Here is a 20,353-nt window from a genome sequence, read left to right as displayed (position 1 = left end):
CTCCGGAGGAGCATAGTGAGCGTGTCAAAAAGTTCTCCAGGTTGTACATTACAGCCATTTATTTGCAAAATTAAAAATGTCAGTTTAAAGTACAGCAGGTCCAGTTCTTAAGACACTTGGTTTCTGCATCGGGGTTTTGGATGGATCCTGTTAAGGTACAAGCAGTCCTTGATTGGGTTCAACCAAGTAACCTGAAAGTGTTGCAGAGATTTCTTGGCATTTGTCATTTTTATTGGAAGTTCATTAAGAATTTTGTAGTCCTAGCCAAGCCTTTAACTGGCATGACTAAAGGTGGCTTTACACACTGCAACATCGCAAACGACATCGCTGTAACGTCACCGGTTTTGTGACGTAATAGCGACCTCCCCAGCGACATTGCAGTGTGTGAAACACATCAGCGACCTGGCCCCTGCTGTGAAGTTGCTGATCGCTACAAATCGTTCAGGGCCATTCTTTGGTCCTTTGTTTCCCGCTGTGCAGCAAAGTTTTAGTGTGTAAAGGGGACTTAAAACACTGGAAACGAGTGATGTGTCACAATATCTGTCAATCACTATTCTCTGTCAGTCGGTCTCTCCCTCTCGGTCTCTATTCTCTCTCTGTCGGTCCGTCACTATCTCTGTCCCTCTCTCACAGTCTGTCGATCATTTTCCCCTCCTCTCTCATACTCACCGATCCCAGATGCGGCGCTGCACGGCATTCACACTGCTGCGGCGGCTTTTACTATTTTGAAAAAGCCGGCCGCTCATTAAACAATTTCGTATTCCCTACTTTCCCCGCCCACAGGAGCCTATGATTGGTTGCAGTGAGACACGCCCCCACGCTGAGTGACAGGTGTCTCACTGCACCCAATCACAGCAGCCGGTGGGTGTGTCACTATGGAGTATAGAAATAAATAAATAATTAAAAAAACCAGCGTGCGGTCCCCCCCAAATTTAATACCAGCCAGATAAAGCCATACGGCTGAAGGCTGGTATTCTCAGGATGGGGAGCTCCACGTTATGGGGAGCCCCCCAGCCTAACAATATCAGTCAGCAGCCGCCCAGAATTGCCGCATACATTATATGCGACAGTTCTGGGACTGTACCCGGCTCTTCCCGATTTCCCCTGGTGCGTTGGCAAATCGGGGTAATAAGGAGTTATTGGCAGCCCATAGCTGACAATAAATCCTAGATTAATCATGTCAGGCGTCTCCCCGAGACACCTTCCATGATTAATCTGTAAATTACAGTAAATAAACACACACACCCGAAAAAATCATTTATTAGAGATAAAAGACACAAACAAATTCCCTCATCACCAATTTAATCAGCCCCAAAAAGCCCTCCATGTCCGGCGTAATCCACGGACCTCCAGCGTCGCTTCCAGCTCAGCTGCATGCAGGTGACAGGAGCAGCAGAAGACACCGCCGCCGCTCCTGTCACCTCCACGCAGCTAATGAAGACAGCCGCGCGATCGGCTGAGCTGTCACTGAGGTTACCCGCTGTCACTGGATCCAGCGGTGGATGCAGCGGTGGCCGCGGGTAACCTCAGTGACAGCTCAGCTGATCGCGCTACTCACCGCCGCTCCGGTCAGCTCCACGCAGCAACTGAGGTGAGTAGCGCGATCAGCTGAGCTGTCACTGAGGTTACCCACGGCCACCGCTGGATCCAGTGACAGCGGGTAACCTCAGTGACAGCTCAGCCGATCGCGCGGCTCTCTTCATTTGCTGCGTGGAGGTGACAGGAGCGGCGGTGTCTTCTGCTGCTCCTGTCACCTGCATGCAGCTGAGCTGGAAGCGACGCTGGTGGTCCGTGGAGTACGCCGGACATGGAGGGCTTTTTGGGGCTGATTAAATTGGTAATGAGGGAATTTGTTAGTGTTTTTTATTTCTAATAAATGATTTTTTCAGGTGTGTGTGTTTTATTTACTGTAATTTACAGATTAATCATGGAAGGTTTCTCGGTGAGACGCCTGACATGATTAATCTAGGACTTATTGGCAGCTATGGGCTGCCAATAACTCCTTATTACCCCGATTTGCCAACGCACCAGGGCAAATCGGGAAGAGCCGGATACAGTCCCAGAACTGTCGCATATAATGTATGCTGCAATTCTGGGCGGCTGCTGACTGATATTGTTAGGCTGGGGGGCTCCCCATAACGTGGAGCTCCCCATCCTGAGAATACCAGCCTTCAGCCGTATGGCTTTATCTGGCTGGTATTAAATTTGGGGGGGACCGCACGCCGTTTTTTTTAATTATTTATTTATTTATTTCTATACTCCATAGTGACATGCCCACCGGCTGCTGTGATTGGGTGCAGTGAGACACCTGTCACTCAGCGTGGGGGCATGTCTCACTGCAACCAATCATAGGCGCCTGTGGGCGGGGAAAGTAGGGAATACGAAATTGTTTAATGAGCGGCCGGCTTTTTCAAAATAGTAAAAGCCGCCGCAGCAGTGTGAATGCCGTGCAGCGCCGCGCCGGGGATCGGTGAGTATGAGAGAGGAGGGGAAAATGACCGACAGACTGTGAGAGAGGGACAGAGATAGTGACGGACCGACAGAGAGAGAATAGAGACCGAGAGGGAGAGACCGACTGACAGAGAATAGTGATTGACAGATATTGTGACACATCACTCGTTTCCAGTGTTTGACTAGCTAGGTCGTTCTGCAGGTCCGGATCGCTGTTGCGTCGTTGGCCAGGTTTGCCTGTTTGACAGCTCACCAGAGACTCACCAGAGACTTTGTAGCGATCCCGGCCAGGTTGGGATCGCTGGTGGGATCACTGAAAGTCTGTGTGTAAAGGGGCCTTAAGAAGGGAACAGATTTTTCTTCTTGGTCAGCCATGGCGCTAAAGGCTTTTTCTGCACTCAAGATAGTGTTCTCCAAGGCTCCTGTTCTGCCAACCTGAGGTCAATTTGCCTTTATTGGTTGAGGTAGACACTTCCTCTATTGAGATGGGTGCTGGGTTTTTTTTTTGCAAAAAAAAGATAGGAATCTACATCCTTGTGCTTTTTACTCCCAGAAGTTTTGAGGTGGATTTAGAAGGGGATCAAGAGTATGAGGTAGAGCGAGTTCTTGGATCCAGTTGGGTCAAGCGCCATCTGCAGTACTTCATTGAATGGATTACGGTTGATTAGGGGGATCGCCATGCAAATCCCTTTGTAAGCGCTATCAGCAAAAGGGGCTTATGAGGGTCCCGTGACTCCTTGTAGAAGGAGGAGGAGGTACTGTCATGGCTTGGTTTGAGGATTTAACCCGTTTTGTCATCAGTCCCCTGTTCGATTGGGCTAATTCCTTTTCTTCCCTCTCCAAATGCTGATGGATTCTATTATCTTTGTTCTCCCTTCTTGATTGCTGTTCAGAGTGTCCCTCATTTACTTGTTGTGGGTTGCCCTATCACATTCTGGATTGGATTATATATATTCACCTACCACCTAATTTCTCTCCTAGCTATATCACTATGTGGATTAATCTCTGAGATCTCCAGGCCTTCGGCTTAAAAGTTTTATTTTTGATTAAACACTAGCTGAGTGCCTGCTTTGTGTTAGTGTTGTTTTCCTTTCCAGCTTCTCCACCTTGTATCTTATTTTAGTTTACCTCACTCTCGGTCTGTGTTTGTTCCTGCACACCTCTTGTCCCCTTGTTGGCAGTGTGTGGCAGCTTCCTTCCAGGTCCCTCAGGAGGTATGGGAAACACTTTGATGGCCCATCAGGGAGCCAGTCCAAAGTAGTTTTTTACTTGTGCAGTTAGGGTCTTTTAGTCTGTACAGGGACCTATGGAGTGCAGTCGTTCCTTCCCCCTTTTCAGCTACCCACGTGTGTGAGTGTGTTAGGTGCCTAACAGATGCACAATATCAACCTTATACTTCAACCGCAGACTCTATTGCTAGTAAGCAAAACTAAGGATCATTTTCAAAATATAACATGGGTTTTACCAGATACCAGTAAAACCCCCAGCAGGTGTCACAACACATTGTATAGTTGCCCCTGTGTACTATGGGGGGCATTGGCGCAAGGGAGAGGGGAGCTGGGTCACGACCTGCACTTAACTGCAGCTGTAACCGGCACTCCCTGACATCACTATACGGGTTGTTTCACCCCTTTGCCGACCACGTTCCTAAGCACTCGCTTGCCTTAAACTCACCCTGACTAGTGAGCAGGCCAACGAAAGCACTAGTCTCGCCTCTACACTACAGAAACAAAAGGGTATGAAAACAGATAGGGGAAATAGACATGAAAAGGAAAAACACTCTAAGCAGCTTCAATGCAGCTAAGACCACAGTGGCACACCACACAAAAAAAACATCTTCCCGAGCAGGCTCGTTCTAAAGTGCACCAAATAGAAATGAGGATTCAGTTTCTATAACCAGCATCAGCTGATCAGCCACATGAATTTAAATAGTGAAGGGGAGTGATCACAAAGAGCTGAACGTAGGATTAAAAGCTACAGCCACCAGCCAGGCAGGAAAGGATGCTTAACCCTTACAGCATTACTAGCAAGAAGATATCATTCAAGTATTAGCAGTGGGTCTGCAAGCAACAAGGTGCTGTGACCTTCTGATTCCTGACTCGCTCGACGTCTCCCCCGGGTGGGACTCACTCAAGACACCAGCTCTCTCAGATCAGGTTGTAAAAAAATATTGTCCCATTAACAGGACAACACAAAAAGTTTTAGTACAAAGTTATACATTAATGTATAACTTTCTGTACACATAGTAGATATGTAGATATTTTATCTGGAGTATATTTGCAGTTTGGAAGACAAACATTTATTGACAAATAGATACATTGCTTTGTTTAAATCACTTTTCACAGAGTACATGAAAATGGCTTCTCTCCTGTATGAATACTCAGATGTCTAACGAAAGCAGATTTGTGAGCAAAACATTTTCCACATTCTGAACATGTATATGGCTTCTCCCCCGTGTGAGTTTTCTGATGCTCAACAAGCTGTGCTTTTAGATTAAAACACTTTGCACATTCTGAACATGAAAACGGCTTCTCCCCTGTGTGAATTTTTATATGTACATCAAGCTGTGATTCCGAATTAAAACATTTTCCACATTCTGGACATGGAAACGGTTTTCCTGTGTGAGATATTTGATGTGAAATTAGAGATGACTTTTGAATAAAGCATTTTCCACATAAAGTACATGCAAATGGCTTCTCTCCTGTGTGAATTCTTTGATGTCTAACAAGAGTTGATTTATGGGTAAAACATTTCTCACATTCTGAACATGAAAATGGCTTCTCCCCTGTGTGAATTTTTATATGTGCAGTAAGCAGTGATTTTCGCGAAAAATATTTTCCACATTCTGGACATGAATACGGCTTCTCCCCTTTGTGATGACTTCTTATATGTACATCAAGACTTGATTTACTGCTATAACATTTCCCACATTCTGAACATAAAATAGCCTTCACCCCTGTGTGAGTTTTCTGATGATCAACTAAATATGAATTCTGAGTAAAACATTTCCCACATAGATTACATGAAAATGGCTTCTCCTCTGTGTGAATTCTTAGATGTCTAATAAAATTGTATTTGTGATCAAAAGTTTTTCCACAGTCTGAACAAGTAAATGGCTTCTTCCCCGTGTGAGTTTTTAAATGTAACATGAGCTCTGATTTTCGACTATAACATTTTTCACATTCTGAACAAGAAAATGGCTTCTCCCCCGAGTGCGTATTTTGATGTTGAAGAAGATATGATTTGTGTATAAAACATTTTCCACATACTTGACATGAAAATGGTTTCTCTTTGTGAATTATCCCATGTACAATTAGTGTTGACTTTTGTCTAAAGCACTTTCCACATACGTTACAAAAAAATGGTTTCTCCCCTGTGTGAATTCGTTTATGGTTAACAAGATCTGATTTCCAAGTAAAACATTTTCCACATTCTGAACATAAAAATGGCCTCTCTCCTGTGTGAGTTCTTTCATGGTTGACAAGTTCTGCTTTATGGGCAAAACATTTTCCACATTCTGAACATGGAAATGGCTTCTCCCCTGTGTGAGTTCTGTCATGTTTAACAAGTTCTGATTTATTGGCAAAACATTTTCCACATTCTGCACATGAATATGGCTTCTCCCCTGTGTGAGTTCTTTGATGTATAATTAAAGTTGTCTTTTGTCTAAAACACTTTCCACATTGGGAACAAGAAAATGGTTTCTCCCCCGTGTGAATTTTTCGATGTCTTACAAGATCTGATTTATGGGCAAAACATTTTTCACATTCTGAACATGAAAATGGCTTCTCCCCTGTGTGAATTATTTGATGTCTAACAAGATCTGATTTTTGGGTAAAACATTTCTCACATTTTGAACATGAAAATGGCTTCTCCCCTGTGTGAATTACTTGATGTCTAACAAGATCTGATTTTTGGGTAAAACATTTCTCACATTCTGAACATGAATATGGCTTCTCCCCTGGGTGAGCTCTAAGATGTGTAGCAAAGGTTGATTTACTGCTATATTTCCCACCTTCTAAACATAACTGAGGCTTCAACTCTATGTGTGTTTTCTGATGGTCGACCAAAGAAGAATTCTGAGTAAAAAATTTCCCACATTCTGGACATGAATATGGCTTCTCCCCTGTGTAAGTGATTTGATGTTGAATGTCCCTTATTTGACTTTCCTTCTCCTCAATAGTTTGCAGTGAATCCGGAAATAGGACCTGTATAAATGCATCAGATGACAGACCATGCATGTGATAGGCTTGCTCTTCATATGTATGCTGCATAATACCAAAATCTGTCAAAAAAATAAAACAAATTTGGTAAATTTTAAGCAATATGAACTCTTACCCCTGACTGCAGTATTGTTGTAGTGCCAAAGTACACATGGTCTTATTACCAAGACGACTCTTCTAAAATCCCAAAGTGAAATCACATAGAAAATTAATTAACCATAATATAGATTAGTATCTCATAGTCGGTACCACAAGAACAGTATCCATACATTTTCTGTACAAAAATAAAGGCAGAATGCTGGAAAAACTTTATATTTTCTATTTTAAAAGATTATATCCTGTGTGTTCCCTCGATGAAGTGACTTTAGCAAAACAATAATTTTAAAATCATATCAGCCCCAATTTTATCACATTTTTGGGCCCAAATATTCTGTCAGTGGAAAATAGGAAACATAATTTGGCCTCACAGAATTAATCTCCAGCTGTATTTTAAATCTAGAACCAAACTGCACATCCCATGTTATAACCTGCACTGGAATCACAGATTCATTGAGCTTTACTTTCTAATATTGATTAAAAAAAATTAATATACCACTGAAACAAACAGAGAGCAAAGAGAGTAAAAATAGCTTAATTTGGTGAGAGGAAAGTGTGACTTGTGTGCGTGGTCTGCACTCACCGGAGCGGTGATCTGTAGGAATCTCCTCTTTACTCCGCTGATCGACCCTCACATTTCTCTCTGGAGAATTAATATTGTTCAGATCTTTATCCAGATTCAAAAGCTGCAAAACAAAATATTGTAAAAGTCCCCGGGAATAATGGAGATAAGATCCGGACATGTGAGGTCTGTGGTCAGCTGTGATCCTGCCGTCTCCACCGCTCTCATTACACAAGTATAAAACATTTAATACTGGAGGAGAAAACAAGACTGAACACAAGGAGGTCATGTGCCACCCCTGCAGCGGTCGAACCGATCGGATCCGGGGTCTGCTGTGGCTCGAGGGTCTCCGGACCCGGGGGCTCGCGGCCACTTCAAATGGAAAAGGGGGTATGTACAGGGATTAAGAATTCATGACGCCACCCGTGGTTCGCGGTAAGGGGAGTACTGCCGCTGCCGATGGGAGTACCCGGGGAGATGGAGCGGGACAGCCAGATGACATTCCCTCCATGGGTAGGGGAGGCCCCGTGACACTGGATGGAGATGGTGTAGGGGAGTGGAGAGCTGATTGGAAGCAGGGGAAGGACCACGTACTCACTCAGGCAGGGCTAGTGGTGATGCAACAGACTCTGACACAAAGGGTAAACCAAGTCTCTGGGTGCAGCTGCCCTCTTGGGGGAGCTCGTCCGGGTGTCCGTCTCCTCTGGTACTGCCGGATGGTCTGGAGCCTGCCTCTGTGCACAATTTAGGAATGTTCTGGTGGCCTGTTGGCTTAAAGCTGTCCGGGACCTGCTCCCTACTTGCTGGTAGTGGAGCTGCGCTCTCAAGGGCTCACGCTTGGGATTTCAGTGGGCTGCGTGGGATGGAAAGCCCTATCCCCCTCGTTGCGCTAGTGCCCTCGATCTCTGAGCTTCTTGGGGACTGTCCATAGAGATATTATCCTGCACAGGTTAATTGCTGGGTTGCCTGAAGCTACTCCCCGACCTAGGGTCCTGTACCCCGCCGTGCTTTCGGTCTCGGATCGGTTATTAGGCTTGAGATCCTGACCGTCCTCCAAGATCAGGTCTAGGCACCCAGCCTTAATACCCTGCTACCGGGTCTCCGACTCCTCCGGGTCCAGACCACCATCTGCGACCCAACCAACAACATACAGGGAGCCACCACTCCCTCAGCTCCCCACTTCTTGAGGGCTAACACTCTCTCTACCTCCCTCCCACCAGTCTACCTGACCCTTAGGTGGGCGGCCCTATTCCAGCTACGCAGCCAACTGGTGTGGTGTGAAGTGTGGTTGGGATTTGGACGCTGATGGAGGCAGTACCATAGGTTGGGAACCCAGAACCATGAGGGGTTGAGTCCTGCACCAAAGGGTAGAGAGTGCAGTACCCTGTGATGCCCTGACTAGTCCAGGGGCGTCACAGCTGTCTACACCTCATAGGGGAGATCTCCATCTACCTGAGGATCCTGTGCAGGAGGAGGAGGAGCGGGAAATCTCTCTGGGGTCGTCCTCGTACTGGAGACACCTGCAGGAGACACAAACAGGACCGACATCATTATTACATACACATAATTATAGGCCGGGAGTATTCAGTCCTATTACCTGGTGATGTGCGGGGCTGGTGCTCCTCCATCATCACTTCCTTGTACTGCTCCTTGTGTCTTTCTAGATACTCCCACTCATCCATGGAGAAATAGACGGTGACGTCCTGACACCTTATAGGAACCTGACAACACAATGATACCGTCATCACCCAGAATCCTCCACTGCCGTCCATTATAATATCCCAGCATTCCCAGCAGTGTCACCTCTCCAGTCAGCAGCTCCAGCATCTTGTTGATGAGTTCTAGGATCTTCTGTTCATTGATGTCCTCAGGTATCCGGGGGTCAGGTGGAGGCCCCGGAATTGGGCTCAGGGTTCCTCCCCATCCTTCAGACATAGGGGCCTGACAGCGATCACTAGAGGTCTTCACTACTGTGTAATCCTGAGCGTGGAGACATGAATAATATTACTACAGACATTTCCGGAGCCTCTCACCTCCCCGGTCATATCCTCGGTTATTCCCATAGATAATGATGTAATGTGATGACATCAGAGCCTCTCACCTCCCCGGTGATATCCTCGGTTATTCCCATAGATAATGATGTAATGTGATGACATCAGAACCTCTCACCTCCCCGGTCATATCCTCGGTTATTCCCATAGATAATGATGTAATGTGATGACGTCAGAGCCTCTCACCTCCCCGGTCATATCCTCTGTTATTCCCATAGATAATGATGTAATGTGATGACATCAGAACCTCTCACCTCCCCGGTCATATCTTCTGTTATTCCCATAGATAATGATGTAATGTGATGACATCAGAGCCTCTCACCTCCCCGGTCATATCCTCTGTTATTCCCATAGATAATGATGTGATGTGATGACATCAGAGCCTCTCACCTCCCCGGTCATATCCTCGGTTATTCCCATAGATAATGATGTAATGTGATGACGTCAGAACCTCTCACCTCCCCGGTCATATCCTCTGTTATTCCCATAGATAATGATGTAATGTGATGACATCAGAACCTCTCACCTCCCCGGTCATATCCTCTGTTATTCCCATAGATAATGCTGTAATGTGATGACATCAGAGCCTCTCACCTCCCCGGTCATATCCTCGGTTATTCCCATAGATAATGGTGTAATGTGATGACGTCAGAACCTCTCACCTCTCCAGTAAGATGAAAAATTATCTCCAGGGTGAGGTGTAATATCCTCTCTGACATGTCTTCCCTTCTCTTATCCATCCTTCATGAGTGAAAGTGGAAAAATCTCCTATTAAGAAAAAAAAATTAAGCAAAAAGCTATTGTTGTAAAGAAGATCAGCAGATGTTAAAAAAAAAAAATCTATCAACAAGTGAAAAATTCAAATAGAGATAATAAATGGAAACATTTGAGGGGAAATATTGGAACATTAAAGATTTTAAGTGGGCGGACATGTTTAATTTAGGAAATAATGCAAAATGGAAAAAAATGTATTTTTTTCCTCTAAAATATTGCTTTAGCCCCAATTTTTTAACTTTTACAGGGGATAGAGAGAAAAAGTGGATCTTACAATTTGTTCCCCAGTTTCTCCTGAGCGCGCTGATCCTCCACATGTGGTGAGTACCGTATATGCCGGCGTATAAGACGACTGGGCGTATAAGACGACCCCCAACTTCTGCCCTAAAAATATAGAATTTGGGATATACTCACTGTATAAGACTACCCCGCTCCCAAATGAAAAAAAGTCTGCTTTGATTGCAACATGTTAATTTTAATTCCGCGAGAGCCGTACAATATGTTTTTAAAGGGCCATTGACAGATCAATCGCTCCAATGTTCACTTAGTACAGCAAGGAATGCTCCTCCCTGCTGTATAAAGCCACAACTGGACTGAAACAATGGTACTACACTCTGCTACAAACAGACACACACAACTCTGCTACAAACAGACAAACACACACAACTCTGCTACAAACAGACAAACATACACAACTCTGCTACAAACAGACAAACACACACAACTCTGCTACAAACAGACAAACACACACAACTCTGCTACAAACAGACAAACACACACAACTCTGCTACAAACAGACAAACACATACAACTCTGCTACATACAGACAAACACATACAACTCTGCTACATACAGACAAACACACACAACTCTGCTACAAACAGACAAACATACACAACTCTGCTACAAACAGACAAACACACACAACTCTGCTACAAACAGACAAACACACACAACTCTGCTACAAACAGACAAACACACACAACTCTGCTACAAACAGACAAACACATACAACTCTGCTACATACAGACAAACACATACAACTCTGCTACATGCAGACAAACACACACAACTCTGCTACATACAGACAAACACACACAACTCTGCTACAAACAAACACACACAACTCTGCTACAAACAGACAAACACACACAACTCTGCTACAAACAAACACACACAACTCTGCTACAAACAGACAAACACACACAACTCTGCTACAAACAGACAAACACACACAACTCTGCTACATACAGACAAAAACACACAACTCTGCTACATACAGACAAACACACACAACTCTGCTACATACAGACAAACACACACAACTCTGCTACATACAGACAAACACACACAACTCTGCTACCGTGAGTTACAAGGATGGTATACCATACTTAAGTACTGTGAAGCCGAAGAGAGGCTTGTGTGATGTTACCAAGAGTGCGGTTTACGTGAGGCTGAATAAACCAACTGGGCTTTTAAATGGAAAGTGTTCCTGTCAATACCTCATGAAGCAAACAGAGAGAGTAACCCTATCACATTGGGTAAAACTAGCAAAGGATAAAAAAAATTATATAAATCCGGTATCGCTGTAATCGTACTGACATGAAGAAAAAATCAATAGTATCACTTTTCCCACAGATTTTTGGCTATAGGAGGAGGGAGTAGAGTTGTGATTACAATTCACCCTATTCCCAATCACCATTTTAAAACTATGGTGAAGGAATAAGGCCTCTTACAAGCGACACTTTAATGCATATTGGTGATTGATAAGGGGTTAATAATGTAACATCCCTGAGCAAGTGATAAGAGAAAGAAACGTGTAGTGCGAGTTCTGTGGTTCTCTCCCACGTGTAGTGTGGGGTCTGTCGCTCTCTCTCCCTCATGTGTAGTGTGGGGTCTGTCGCTCTCTCTCCCTCATGTGTAGTGCGGGGTCTGTCGCTCTCTCCCTCATGTGTAGTGCGGGGTCTGTCGCTCTCTCTCCCTCATGTGTAGTGTGGGGTCTGTCGCTCTCTCTCCCTCATGTGTAGTGCGGGGTCTGTCGCTCTCTCCCTCATGTGTAGTGCAGGGTCTGTCGCTCTCTCTCCCTCATGTGTAGTGCGGGGTCTGTCGCTCTCTCTCCCTCATGTGTAGTGCGGGGTCTGTCGCTCTCTCTCCCTCATGTGTAGTGCGGGGTCTGTCGCTCTCTCCCTCATGTGTAGTGCGGGGTCTGTCGCTCTCTCCCTCATGTGTAGTGCGGGGTCTGTCGCTCTCTCTCCCTCATGTGTACTGCGGGGTCTGTTGCTCTCTCTCCCCCATGTGTAGTGCGGGGTCTGTCGCTCTCTCCCTCATGTGTAGTGCGGGGTCTGTCGCTCTCTCCCTCATGTGTAGTGCGGGGTCTGTCGCTCTCTCTCCTTCATGTGTAGTGCGGGGTCTGTCGCTCTCTCTCCCTCATGTGTAGTGCGGGGTCTGTCGCTCTCTCTCCCTCATGTGTAGTGCGGGGTCTGTCGCTCTCTCTCCCTCATGTGTAGTGCGGGGTCTGTCGCTCTCTCACCCCCATGTGTAGTGCGGGGTCTGTCGCTCTCTCACCCAAATGTGTAGTGCGGGGTCTGTCGCTCTCTCTCCCCCATGTGTAGTGCGGGGTCTGTCGCTCTCTCTCCCTCATGTGTAGTGCGGGGTCTGTCGCTCTCTCTCCCTCATGTGTAGTGCGGGGTCTGTTGCTCTCTCTCCCCCATGTGTAGTGCGGGGTCTGTTGCTCTCTCTCCCCCATGTGTAGTGCGGGGTCTGTTGCTCTCTCCCTCATGTGAGGTGCGGGGTCTGTCGCTCTCTCTCCCTCATGTGTAGTGCGGGGTCTGTTGCTCTCTCTCCCCCATGTGTAGTGCGGGGTCTGTCGCTCTCTCCCTCATGTGTAGTGCGGGGTCTGTCGCTCTCTCCCTCATGTGTAGTGCGGGGTCTGTCGCTCTCTCTCCCTCATGTGTAATGCGGGGTCTGTCGCTCTCTCACCCCCATGTGTAGTGCGGGGTCTGTTGCTCTCTCTCCCCCATGTGTAGTGCGGGGTCTGTCGCTCTCTCCCTCATGTGTAGTGCGGGGTCTGTCGCTCTCTCCCTCATGTGTAGTGCGGGGTCTGTCGCTCTCTCTCCTTCATGTGTAGTGCGGGGTCTGTCGCTCTCTCTCCCTCATGTGTAGTGCGGGGTCTGTCGCTCTCTCTCCCTCATGTGTAGTGCGGGGTCTGTCGCTCTCTCTCCCTCATGTGTAGTGCGGGGTCTGTCGCTCTCTCTCCCCCATGTGTAGTGCGGGGTCTGTCGCTCTCTCTCCCCCATGTGTAGTGCGGGGTCTGTCGCTCTCTCTCCCTCATGTGTAGTGCGGGGTCTGTTGCTCTCTCTCCCCCATGTGTAGTGCGGGGTCTGTCGCTCTCTCACCCAAATGTGTAGTGCGGGGTCTGTCGCTCTCTCCCTCATGTGTAGTGCGGGGTCTGTCGCTTTCTCTCCCTCATGTGTAGTGCGGGGTCTGTTGCTCTCTCTCCCCCATGTGTAGTGCGGGGTCTGTTGCTCTCTCTCCCCCATGTGTAGTGCGGGGTCTGTTGCTCTCTCCCTCATGTGAGGTACGGGGTCTGTCGCTCTCTCTCCCTCATGTGTAGTGCGGGGTCTGTTGCTCTCTCTCCCCCATGTGTAGTGCGGGGTCTGTCGCTCTCTCCCTCATGTGTAGTGCGGGGTCTGTCGCTCTCTCCCTCATGTGTAGTGCGGGGTCTGTCGCTCTCTCTCCCTCATGTGTAATGCGGGGTCTGTCGCTCTCTCACCCCCATGTGTAGTGCGGGGTCTGTCGCTCTCTCTCCCCCATGTGTAGTGCGGGGTCTGTCGCTCTCTCTCCCTCATGTGTAGTGCGGGGTCTGTTGCTCTCTCTCCCCCATGTGTAGTGCGGGGTCTGTCACTCTCTCACCCAAATGTGTAGTGCGGGGTCTGTCGCTCTCTCTCCCCCATGTGTAGTGCGGGGTCTGTCGCTCTCTCTCCCTCATGTGAAGTGCGGGGTCTGTTGCTCTCTCTCCCCCATGTGTAGTGCGGTGTCTGTTGCTCTCTCTCCCCCATGTGTAGTGTGGGGTCTGTCGCTCTCTCCCTCATGTGTAGTGCGGGGTCTGTCGCTCTCTCTCCCTCATGTGTAGTGCAAGGTCTGTCGCTCTCTCTCCCCCATGTGTAGTGCGGGGTCTGTCGCTCTCTCTCCCCCATGTGTAGTGCGGGGTCTGTCGCTCTCTCCCTCATGTGTAGTGCGGGGTCTGTCGCTCTCTCTCCCCCATGTGTAGTGCGGGGTCTGTCGCTCTCTCCCTCATGTGTAGTGCGGGGTCTGTTGCTCTCTCTCCCCCATGTGTAGTGCGGGGTCTGTTGCTCTCTCTCCCCCATGTGTAGTGCGGGGTCTGTCGCTCTCTCCCTCATGTGTAGTGCGGGGTCTGTCGCTCTCTCCCTCATGTGTAGTGCGGGGTCTGTCGCTCTCTCTCCCTCATGTGTAATGCGGGGTCTGTTGCTCTCTCTCCCCCATGTGTAGTGCGGGGTCTGTCGCTCTCTCCCCCTCATGTGTAGTGCGGGGTCTGTCGCTCTCTCACCCTCATGTGTAGTGCGGGGTCTGTCGCTCTCTCTCCCTCATGTGTAGTGCGGGGTCTGTCGCTCTCTCACCACCATGTGTAGTGCGGGGTCTGTCGCTCTCTCACCCAAATGTGTAGTGCGGGGTCTGTCGCTCTCTCTCCCCCATGTGTAGTGCGGGGTCTGTCGCTCTCTCTCTCCTCCGTGTGTAGTGCGGGGTCTGTCGCTCTCTCCCCCCCCCATATGTAGTGCGGGGTCTGTCGCTCTCTCTCTCCCCCATGTGTAGTGCGGGGTCTGTCGCTCTCTCACCCAAATGTGTAGTGCGGGGTCTGTCGCTCTCTCCCCCATGTGTAGTGCGGGGTCTGTCGCTCTCTCTCCCTCATGTGTAGTGCGGGGTCTGTTGCTCTCTCTCCCCCATGTGTAGTGCGGGGTCTGTTGCTCTCTCTCCCCCATGTGTAGTGCGGGGTCTGTTGCTCTCTCCCTCATGTGAGGTACGGGGTCTGTCGCTCTCTCTCCCTCATGTGTAGTGCGGGGTCTGTTGCTCTCTCTCCCCCATGTGTAGTGCGGGGTCTGTCGCTCTCTCCCTCATGTGTAGTGCGGGGTCTGTCGCTCTCTCCCTCATGTGTAGTGCGGGGTCTGTCGCTCTCTCACCACCATGTGTAGTGCGGGGTCTGTCGCTCTCTCACCCAAATGTGTAGTGCGGGGTCTGTCGCTCTCTCTCCCCCATGTGTAGTGCGGGGTCTGTCGCTCTCTCTCTCCTCCGTGTGTAGTGCGGGGTCTGTCGCTCTCTCCCCCCCCCATATGTAGTGCGGGGTCTGTCGCTCTCTCTCTCCCCCATGTGTAGTGCGGGGTCTGTCGCTCTCTCACCCAAATGTGTAGTGCGGGGTCTGTCGCTCTCTCCCCCATGTGTAGTGCGGGGTCTGTCGCTCTCTCTCCCTCATGTGTAGTGCGGGGTCTGTTGCTCTCTCTCCCCCATGTGTAGTGCGGGGTCTGTTGCTCTCTCTCCCCCATGTGTAGTGCGGGGTCTGTTGCTCTCTCCCTCATGTGAGGTACGGGGTCTGTCGCTCTCTCTCCCTCATGTGTAGTGCGGGGTCTGTTGCTCTCTCTCCCCCATGTGTAGTGCGGGGTCTGTCGCTCTCTCCCTCATGTGTAGTGCGGGGTCTGTCGCTCTCTCCCTCATGTGTAGTGCGGGGTCTGTCGCTCTCTCTCCCTCATGTGTAATGCGGGGTCTGTCGCTCTCTCACCCCCATGTGTAGTGCGGGGTCTGTCGCTCTCTCTCCCCCATGTGTAGTGCGGGGTCTGTCGCTCTCTCTCCCTCATGTGTAGTGCGGGGTCTGTTGCTCTCTCTCCCCCATGTGTAGTGCGGGGTCTGTCACTCTCTCACCCAAATGTGTAGTGCGGGGTCTGTCGCTCTCTCTCCCCCATGTGTAGTGCGGGGTCTGTCGCTCTCTCTCCCTCATGTGTAGTGCGGGGTCTGTTGCTCTCTCTCCCCCATGTGTAGTGCGGTGTCTGTTGCTCTCTCTCCCCCATGTGTAGTGTGGGGTCTGTCGCTCTCTCCCTCATGTGTAGTGCGGGGTCTGTCGCTCTCTCTCCCTCATGTGTAGTGCAAGGTCTGTCGCTCTCTCTCCCTCATGTGTAGTGCGGGGTCTGTTGCTCTCTCTCCCCCATGTGTAGTGCGGGGTCTGTCGCTCTCTCCCTCATGTGTAGTGCGGGGTCTGTCGCTCTCTCCCTCATGTGTAGTGCGGGGTCTGTCGCTCTCTCTCCCTCATGTGTAATGCGGGGTCTGTTGCTCTCTCTCCCCCATGTGTAGTGCGGGGTCTGTCGCTCTCTCCCCCTCATGTGTAGTGCGGGGTCTGTCGCTCTCTCACCCTCATGTGTAGTGCGGGGTCTGTCGCTCTCTCTCCCTCATGTGTAGTGCGGGGTCTGTCGCTCTCTCACCACCATGTGTAGTGCGGGGTCTGTCGCTCTCTCACCCAAATGTGTAGTGCGGGGTCTGTCGCTCTCTCTCCCCCATGTGTAGTGCGGGGTCTGTCGCTCTCTCTCTCCTCCGTGTGTAGTGCGGGGTCTGTCGCTCTCTCCCCCCCCCATATGTAGTGCGGGGTCTGTCGCTCTCTCTCTCCCCCATGTGTAGTGCGGGGTCTGTCGCTATCTCTCCTCCATGTGTAGTGCGGGGTCTGTCGCTCTCTCTCCCTCATGTGTAGTGCGGGGTCTGTCGCTCTCTCTCCCTCATGTGTAGTGCGGGGTCTGTCGCTCTCTCTCCCTCATGTGTAGTGCGGGGTCTGTCGCTCTCTCTCCCCCATGTGTAGTGCGGGGTCTTTCGCTCTCTCTCCCTCATGTGTAGTACGGGGTCTGTCGCTCTCTCTCCCTCATGTGTAGTGCGGGGTCTGTCGCTCTCTCACCCCCATGTGTAGTGCGGGGTCTGCCGCTCTCTCACCCCCATGTGTAGTGTGGGGTCTGTCGCTCTCTCACCCCCATGTGTAGTGCGGGGTCTGTCGCTCTCTCTCCTCCGTGTGTAGTGCGGGGTCTGTCGCTATCTCCCCCCCCCATATGTAGTGCGGGGTCTGTCGCTCTCTCTCCCTCATGAGTAGTGCGGGGTCTGTCGCTCTCTCTCCCCCATGTGTAGTGCAGGGTCTGTCGCTCTCTCTCCCCCATGTGTAGTGCTGGCTCTGTCGCTCTTTCTCTCCCCGATGTGTAGTGCGGTGTCTGTCGCTCTCTCTCCTCCATGTGTAGTGCGGGGTCTGCGGCTCTCTCCCACATGTGTAGTGCGGGGTCTGCGGCTCTCTCCCACATGTGTAGTGCGGGGTCTGTCGCTCTCTCTCTCCTCTGTGTGTAGTGCGGGGTCTGTCGCTCTCTCCCCCCCCATATGTAGTGCGGGGTCTGTCGCTCTCTCTCTCCCCCATGTGTAGTGCGGGGTCTGACGCTATCTCTCCTCCATGTGTAGTGCGGGGTCTGTCGCTCTCTCTCCCTCATGTGTAGTGCGGGGTCTGTCGCTCTCTCTCCCTCATGTGTAGTGCGGGGTCTGTCGCTCTCTCTCCCTCATGTGTAGTGCGGGGTCTGTCGCTCTCTCTCCCCCATGTGTAGTGCGGGGTCTTTCGCTCTCTCTCCCTCATGTGTAGTACGGGGTCTGTCGCTCTCTCTCCCTCATGTGTAGTGCGGGGTCTGTCGCTCTCTCACCCCCATGTGTAGTGCGGGGTCTGCCGCTCTCTCACCCCCATGTGTAGTGTGGGGTCTGTCGCTCTCTCACCCCCATGTGTAGTGCGGGGTCTGTCGCTCTCTCTCCTCCGTGTGTAGTGCGGGGTCTGTCGCTATCTCCCCCCCCCCCATATGTAGTGCGGGGTCTGTCGCTCTCTCTCCCTCATGAGTAGTGCGGGGTCTGTCGCTCTCTCTCCCCCATGTGTAGTGCAGGGTCTGTCGCTCTCTCTCCCCCATGTGTAGTGCTGGCTCTGTCGCTCTTTCTCTCCCCGATGTGTAGTGCGGTGTCTGTCGCTCTCTCTCCTCCATGTGTAGTGCGGGGTCTGCGGCTCTCTCCCACATGTGTAGTGCGGGGTCTGCGGCTCTCTCCCACATGTGTAGTGCGGGGTCTGTCGCTCTCTCTCCTCCATGTGTAGTGCGGGGTCTGACGCTCTCTCTCCTCCATGTGTAGTGCGGGGTCTGTCACTCTCTCTCCCCCATGTGTAGTGCGGGGTCTGTCGCTCTCTCCATGTGTAGTGCGGGGTCTGTTGCTCTCTCTCCCCCATGCGTAGTGCGGGGTCTGTCGCTCTCTCTCCCTCATGTGTAGTGCGGGGTCTGTCGCTCTCTCTCCCTCATGTGTAGTGCAGGGTCTGTCGCTCTCTCTCCATCATGTGTAGTGCGGGGTCTGTCGCTCTCTCTCTCCCTCATGTGTAGTGCGGGGTCTGTCGCTCTCTCTCCCTCATGTGTAGTGCGGGGTCTGTCGCTCTCTCTCCCTCATGTGTAGTGCGGGGTCTGTCGCTCTCTCTCCCTCATGTGTAGTGCGGGGTCTGTCGCTCTCTCACCCCCATGTGTAGTGCGGGGTCTGTCGCTCTCTCTCCCCCATGTGTAGTGCGGGGTCTGTCGCTCTCTCTCTCCTCCGTGTGTAGTGCGGGGTCTGTCGCTCTCTCCCCCCCCCATATGTAGTGCGGGGTCTATCGCTCTCTCTCCCTCATGTGTAGTGCGGGGTCTGTCGCTCTCTCTCCTCCATGTGTAGTGCGGGGTCTGTCGCTCTCTCTCCCCCATGTGTAGTGCGGGGTCTGTCGCTCTTTCTCTCCCTGATGTGTAGTGCGGTGTCTGTCGCTCTCTCCTCCATGTGTAGTGCGGGGTCTGCGGCTCTCTCCCACATGTGTAGTGCGGGGTCTGTTGCTCTCTCTCCCCCATGTGTAGCGCGGGGTCTGTCGCTCTCTCTCCATGTGTAGTGCGGGGTCTGTCGCTCTCTCTCCATGTGTAGTGCGGGGTCTGTCGCTCTCTCTCGATGTGTAGTGCCGGGTCTGTCGCTCTCTCCCTCATGTGTAGTGCGGGGTCTGTCGCTCTCTCTCCTCCATGTGTAGCGCGGGGTCTGTCACTCTCTCTCCCCCATGTGTAGTGCGGGGTCTGTCGCTCTCTCTCCCCCATGTGTAATGCGGGGTCTGTCGCTCTCTCTCCCCCATGTGTAGTGCGGGGTCTGTCGCTCTCTCTCCCCATGTGTAGTGCGGGATCTGTCGCTCTCTCTCCCCCATGTGTAGTGCGGGGTCTGTCGCTCTCTCTCCCCCATGTGTAATGCGGGGTCTGTCGCTCTCTCTCCCCCATGTGTAGTGTGGGGTCTGTCGCTCTCTCTCCCCCATGTGTAGTGCGGGGTCTGTCGCTCTCTCTCCCCCATGTGTAGTGCGGGGTCTGTCGCTCTCTCTCCCCATGTGTAGTGCGGGGTCTGTCGCTCTCTCTCCCCCATGTGTAGTGCGGGGTCTGTCGCTCTCTCTCCCCCATGTGTAATGCGGGGTCTGTCGCTCTCTCTCCCTCATGTGTAGTGCGGGGTCTGTCGCTCTCTCTCCTCCATGTGTAGTGCGGGGTCTGTCGCTCTTTTTCTCCCTGATGTGTAGTGCGGTGTCTGTCGCTCTCTCCTCCATGTGTAGTGCGGGGTCTGCGGCTCTCTCCCACATGTGTAGTGCGGGGTCTGTTGCTCTCTCTCCCCCATGTGTAGCGCGGGGTCTGTCGCTCTCTCTCCATGTGTAGTGTGGGGTCTGTCGCTCTCTCTCGATGTGTAGTGCCGGGTCTGTCGCTCTCTCCCTCATGTGTAGTGCGGGGTCTGTCGCTCTCTCTCCTCCATGTGTAGCGCGGGGTCTGTCACTCTCTCTCCCCCATGTGTAGTGCGGGGTCTGTCGCTCTCTCCATGTGTAGTGCGGGGTCTGTTGCTCTCTCTCCCCCATTTGTAGTGTGGGGTCTGTTGCTATCTCCATGTGTAGTGCGGGGTCTGTCGCTCTCTCCCTCATGTGTAGTGCAGGGTCTGTCGCTCTCTCTCCCCCATGTGTAGTGCGGGGTCTGTCGCTCTCTCTCCCCCATGTGTAGTGCGGGGTCTGTCGCTCTCTCTCCCCCATGTGTAGTGCGGGGTCTGTCGCTCTCTCCATGTGTAGTGCGGGGTCTGTCGCTCTCTCCCTCATGTGTAGTGCAGGGTCTGTCGCTCTCTCT

At 51.0% G+C, this 20,353-nt stretch overlaps 2 protein-coding genes across 2 annotated transcripts in view; both read right to left on the bottom strand.

Annotated features, from left to right (window-relative positions):
- Nucleotides 1-4,727: 4,727 nt before the first annotated feature.
- Nucleotides 4,728-20,353, bottom strand: part of LOC142257282 (uncharacterized) — a 73,179-nt gene continuing 57,553 nt past the window's right edge. The window contains exon 8 of the mRNA XM_075329453.1: nt 4,728-6,412. Within this exon, the coding sequence (XP_075185568.1) occupies nt 4,791-6,412 (1,622 nt within the window). The 3' untranslated portion in view covers nt 4,728-4,790. The remainder of the gene's footprint in view (nt 6,413-20,353) is intronic.
- Nucleotides 8,469-10,489, bottom strand: LOC142257250 (gastrula zinc finger protein XlCGF66.1-like). The gene is made up of 5 exons (XM_075329407.1): nt 10,432-10,489; nt 10,046-10,151; nt 9,136-9,312; nt 8,930-9,053; nt 8,469-8,852 (listed from the first exon to the last, which is right to left on the bottom strand). Exons 2-5 carry the CDS (start codon nt 10,121-10,123, stop codon nt 8,755-8,757), a joined length of 477 nt encoding a protein of 158 aa, XP_075185522.1. The 5' UTR covers nt 10,124-10,151; nt 10,432-10,489; the 3' UTR covers nt 8,469-8,754.

The sequence above is a fragment of the Anomaloglossus baeobatrachus genome, chromosome 1 (assembly GCF_048569485.1).
Source record: "Anomaloglossus baeobatrachus isolate aAnoBae1 chromosome 1, aAnoBae1.hap1, whole genome shotgun sequence".
NCBI lineage: Eukaryota > Metazoa > Chordata > Amphibia > Anura > Aromobatidae > Anomaloglossus > Anomaloglossus baeobatrachus.
The sequence above is the reverse complement of the archived record's forward strand: the minus strand, read 5'-3'. Positions and strand labels throughout refer to the sequence as shown.

Bases quoted from the DNA above. Each gene is read 5' to 3' on its own strand.
- LOC142257250 (XM_075329407.1), bottom strand. From the start codon at position 10,123: ATGGATAAGAGAAGGGAAGACATGTCAGAGAGGATATTACACCTCACC. The intron at 9,313-10,045 runs GTGAGAGGTTCT...CTCCACGCTCAG, and splicing joins TTTTTCATCTTACTGGAGAG to GATTACACAGTAGTGAAGAC. The intron at 9,054-9,135 runs GTGACACTGCTG...TTGTGTTGTCAG, and splicing joins TGGAGCTGCTGACTGGAGAG to GTTCCTATAAGGTGTCAGGA.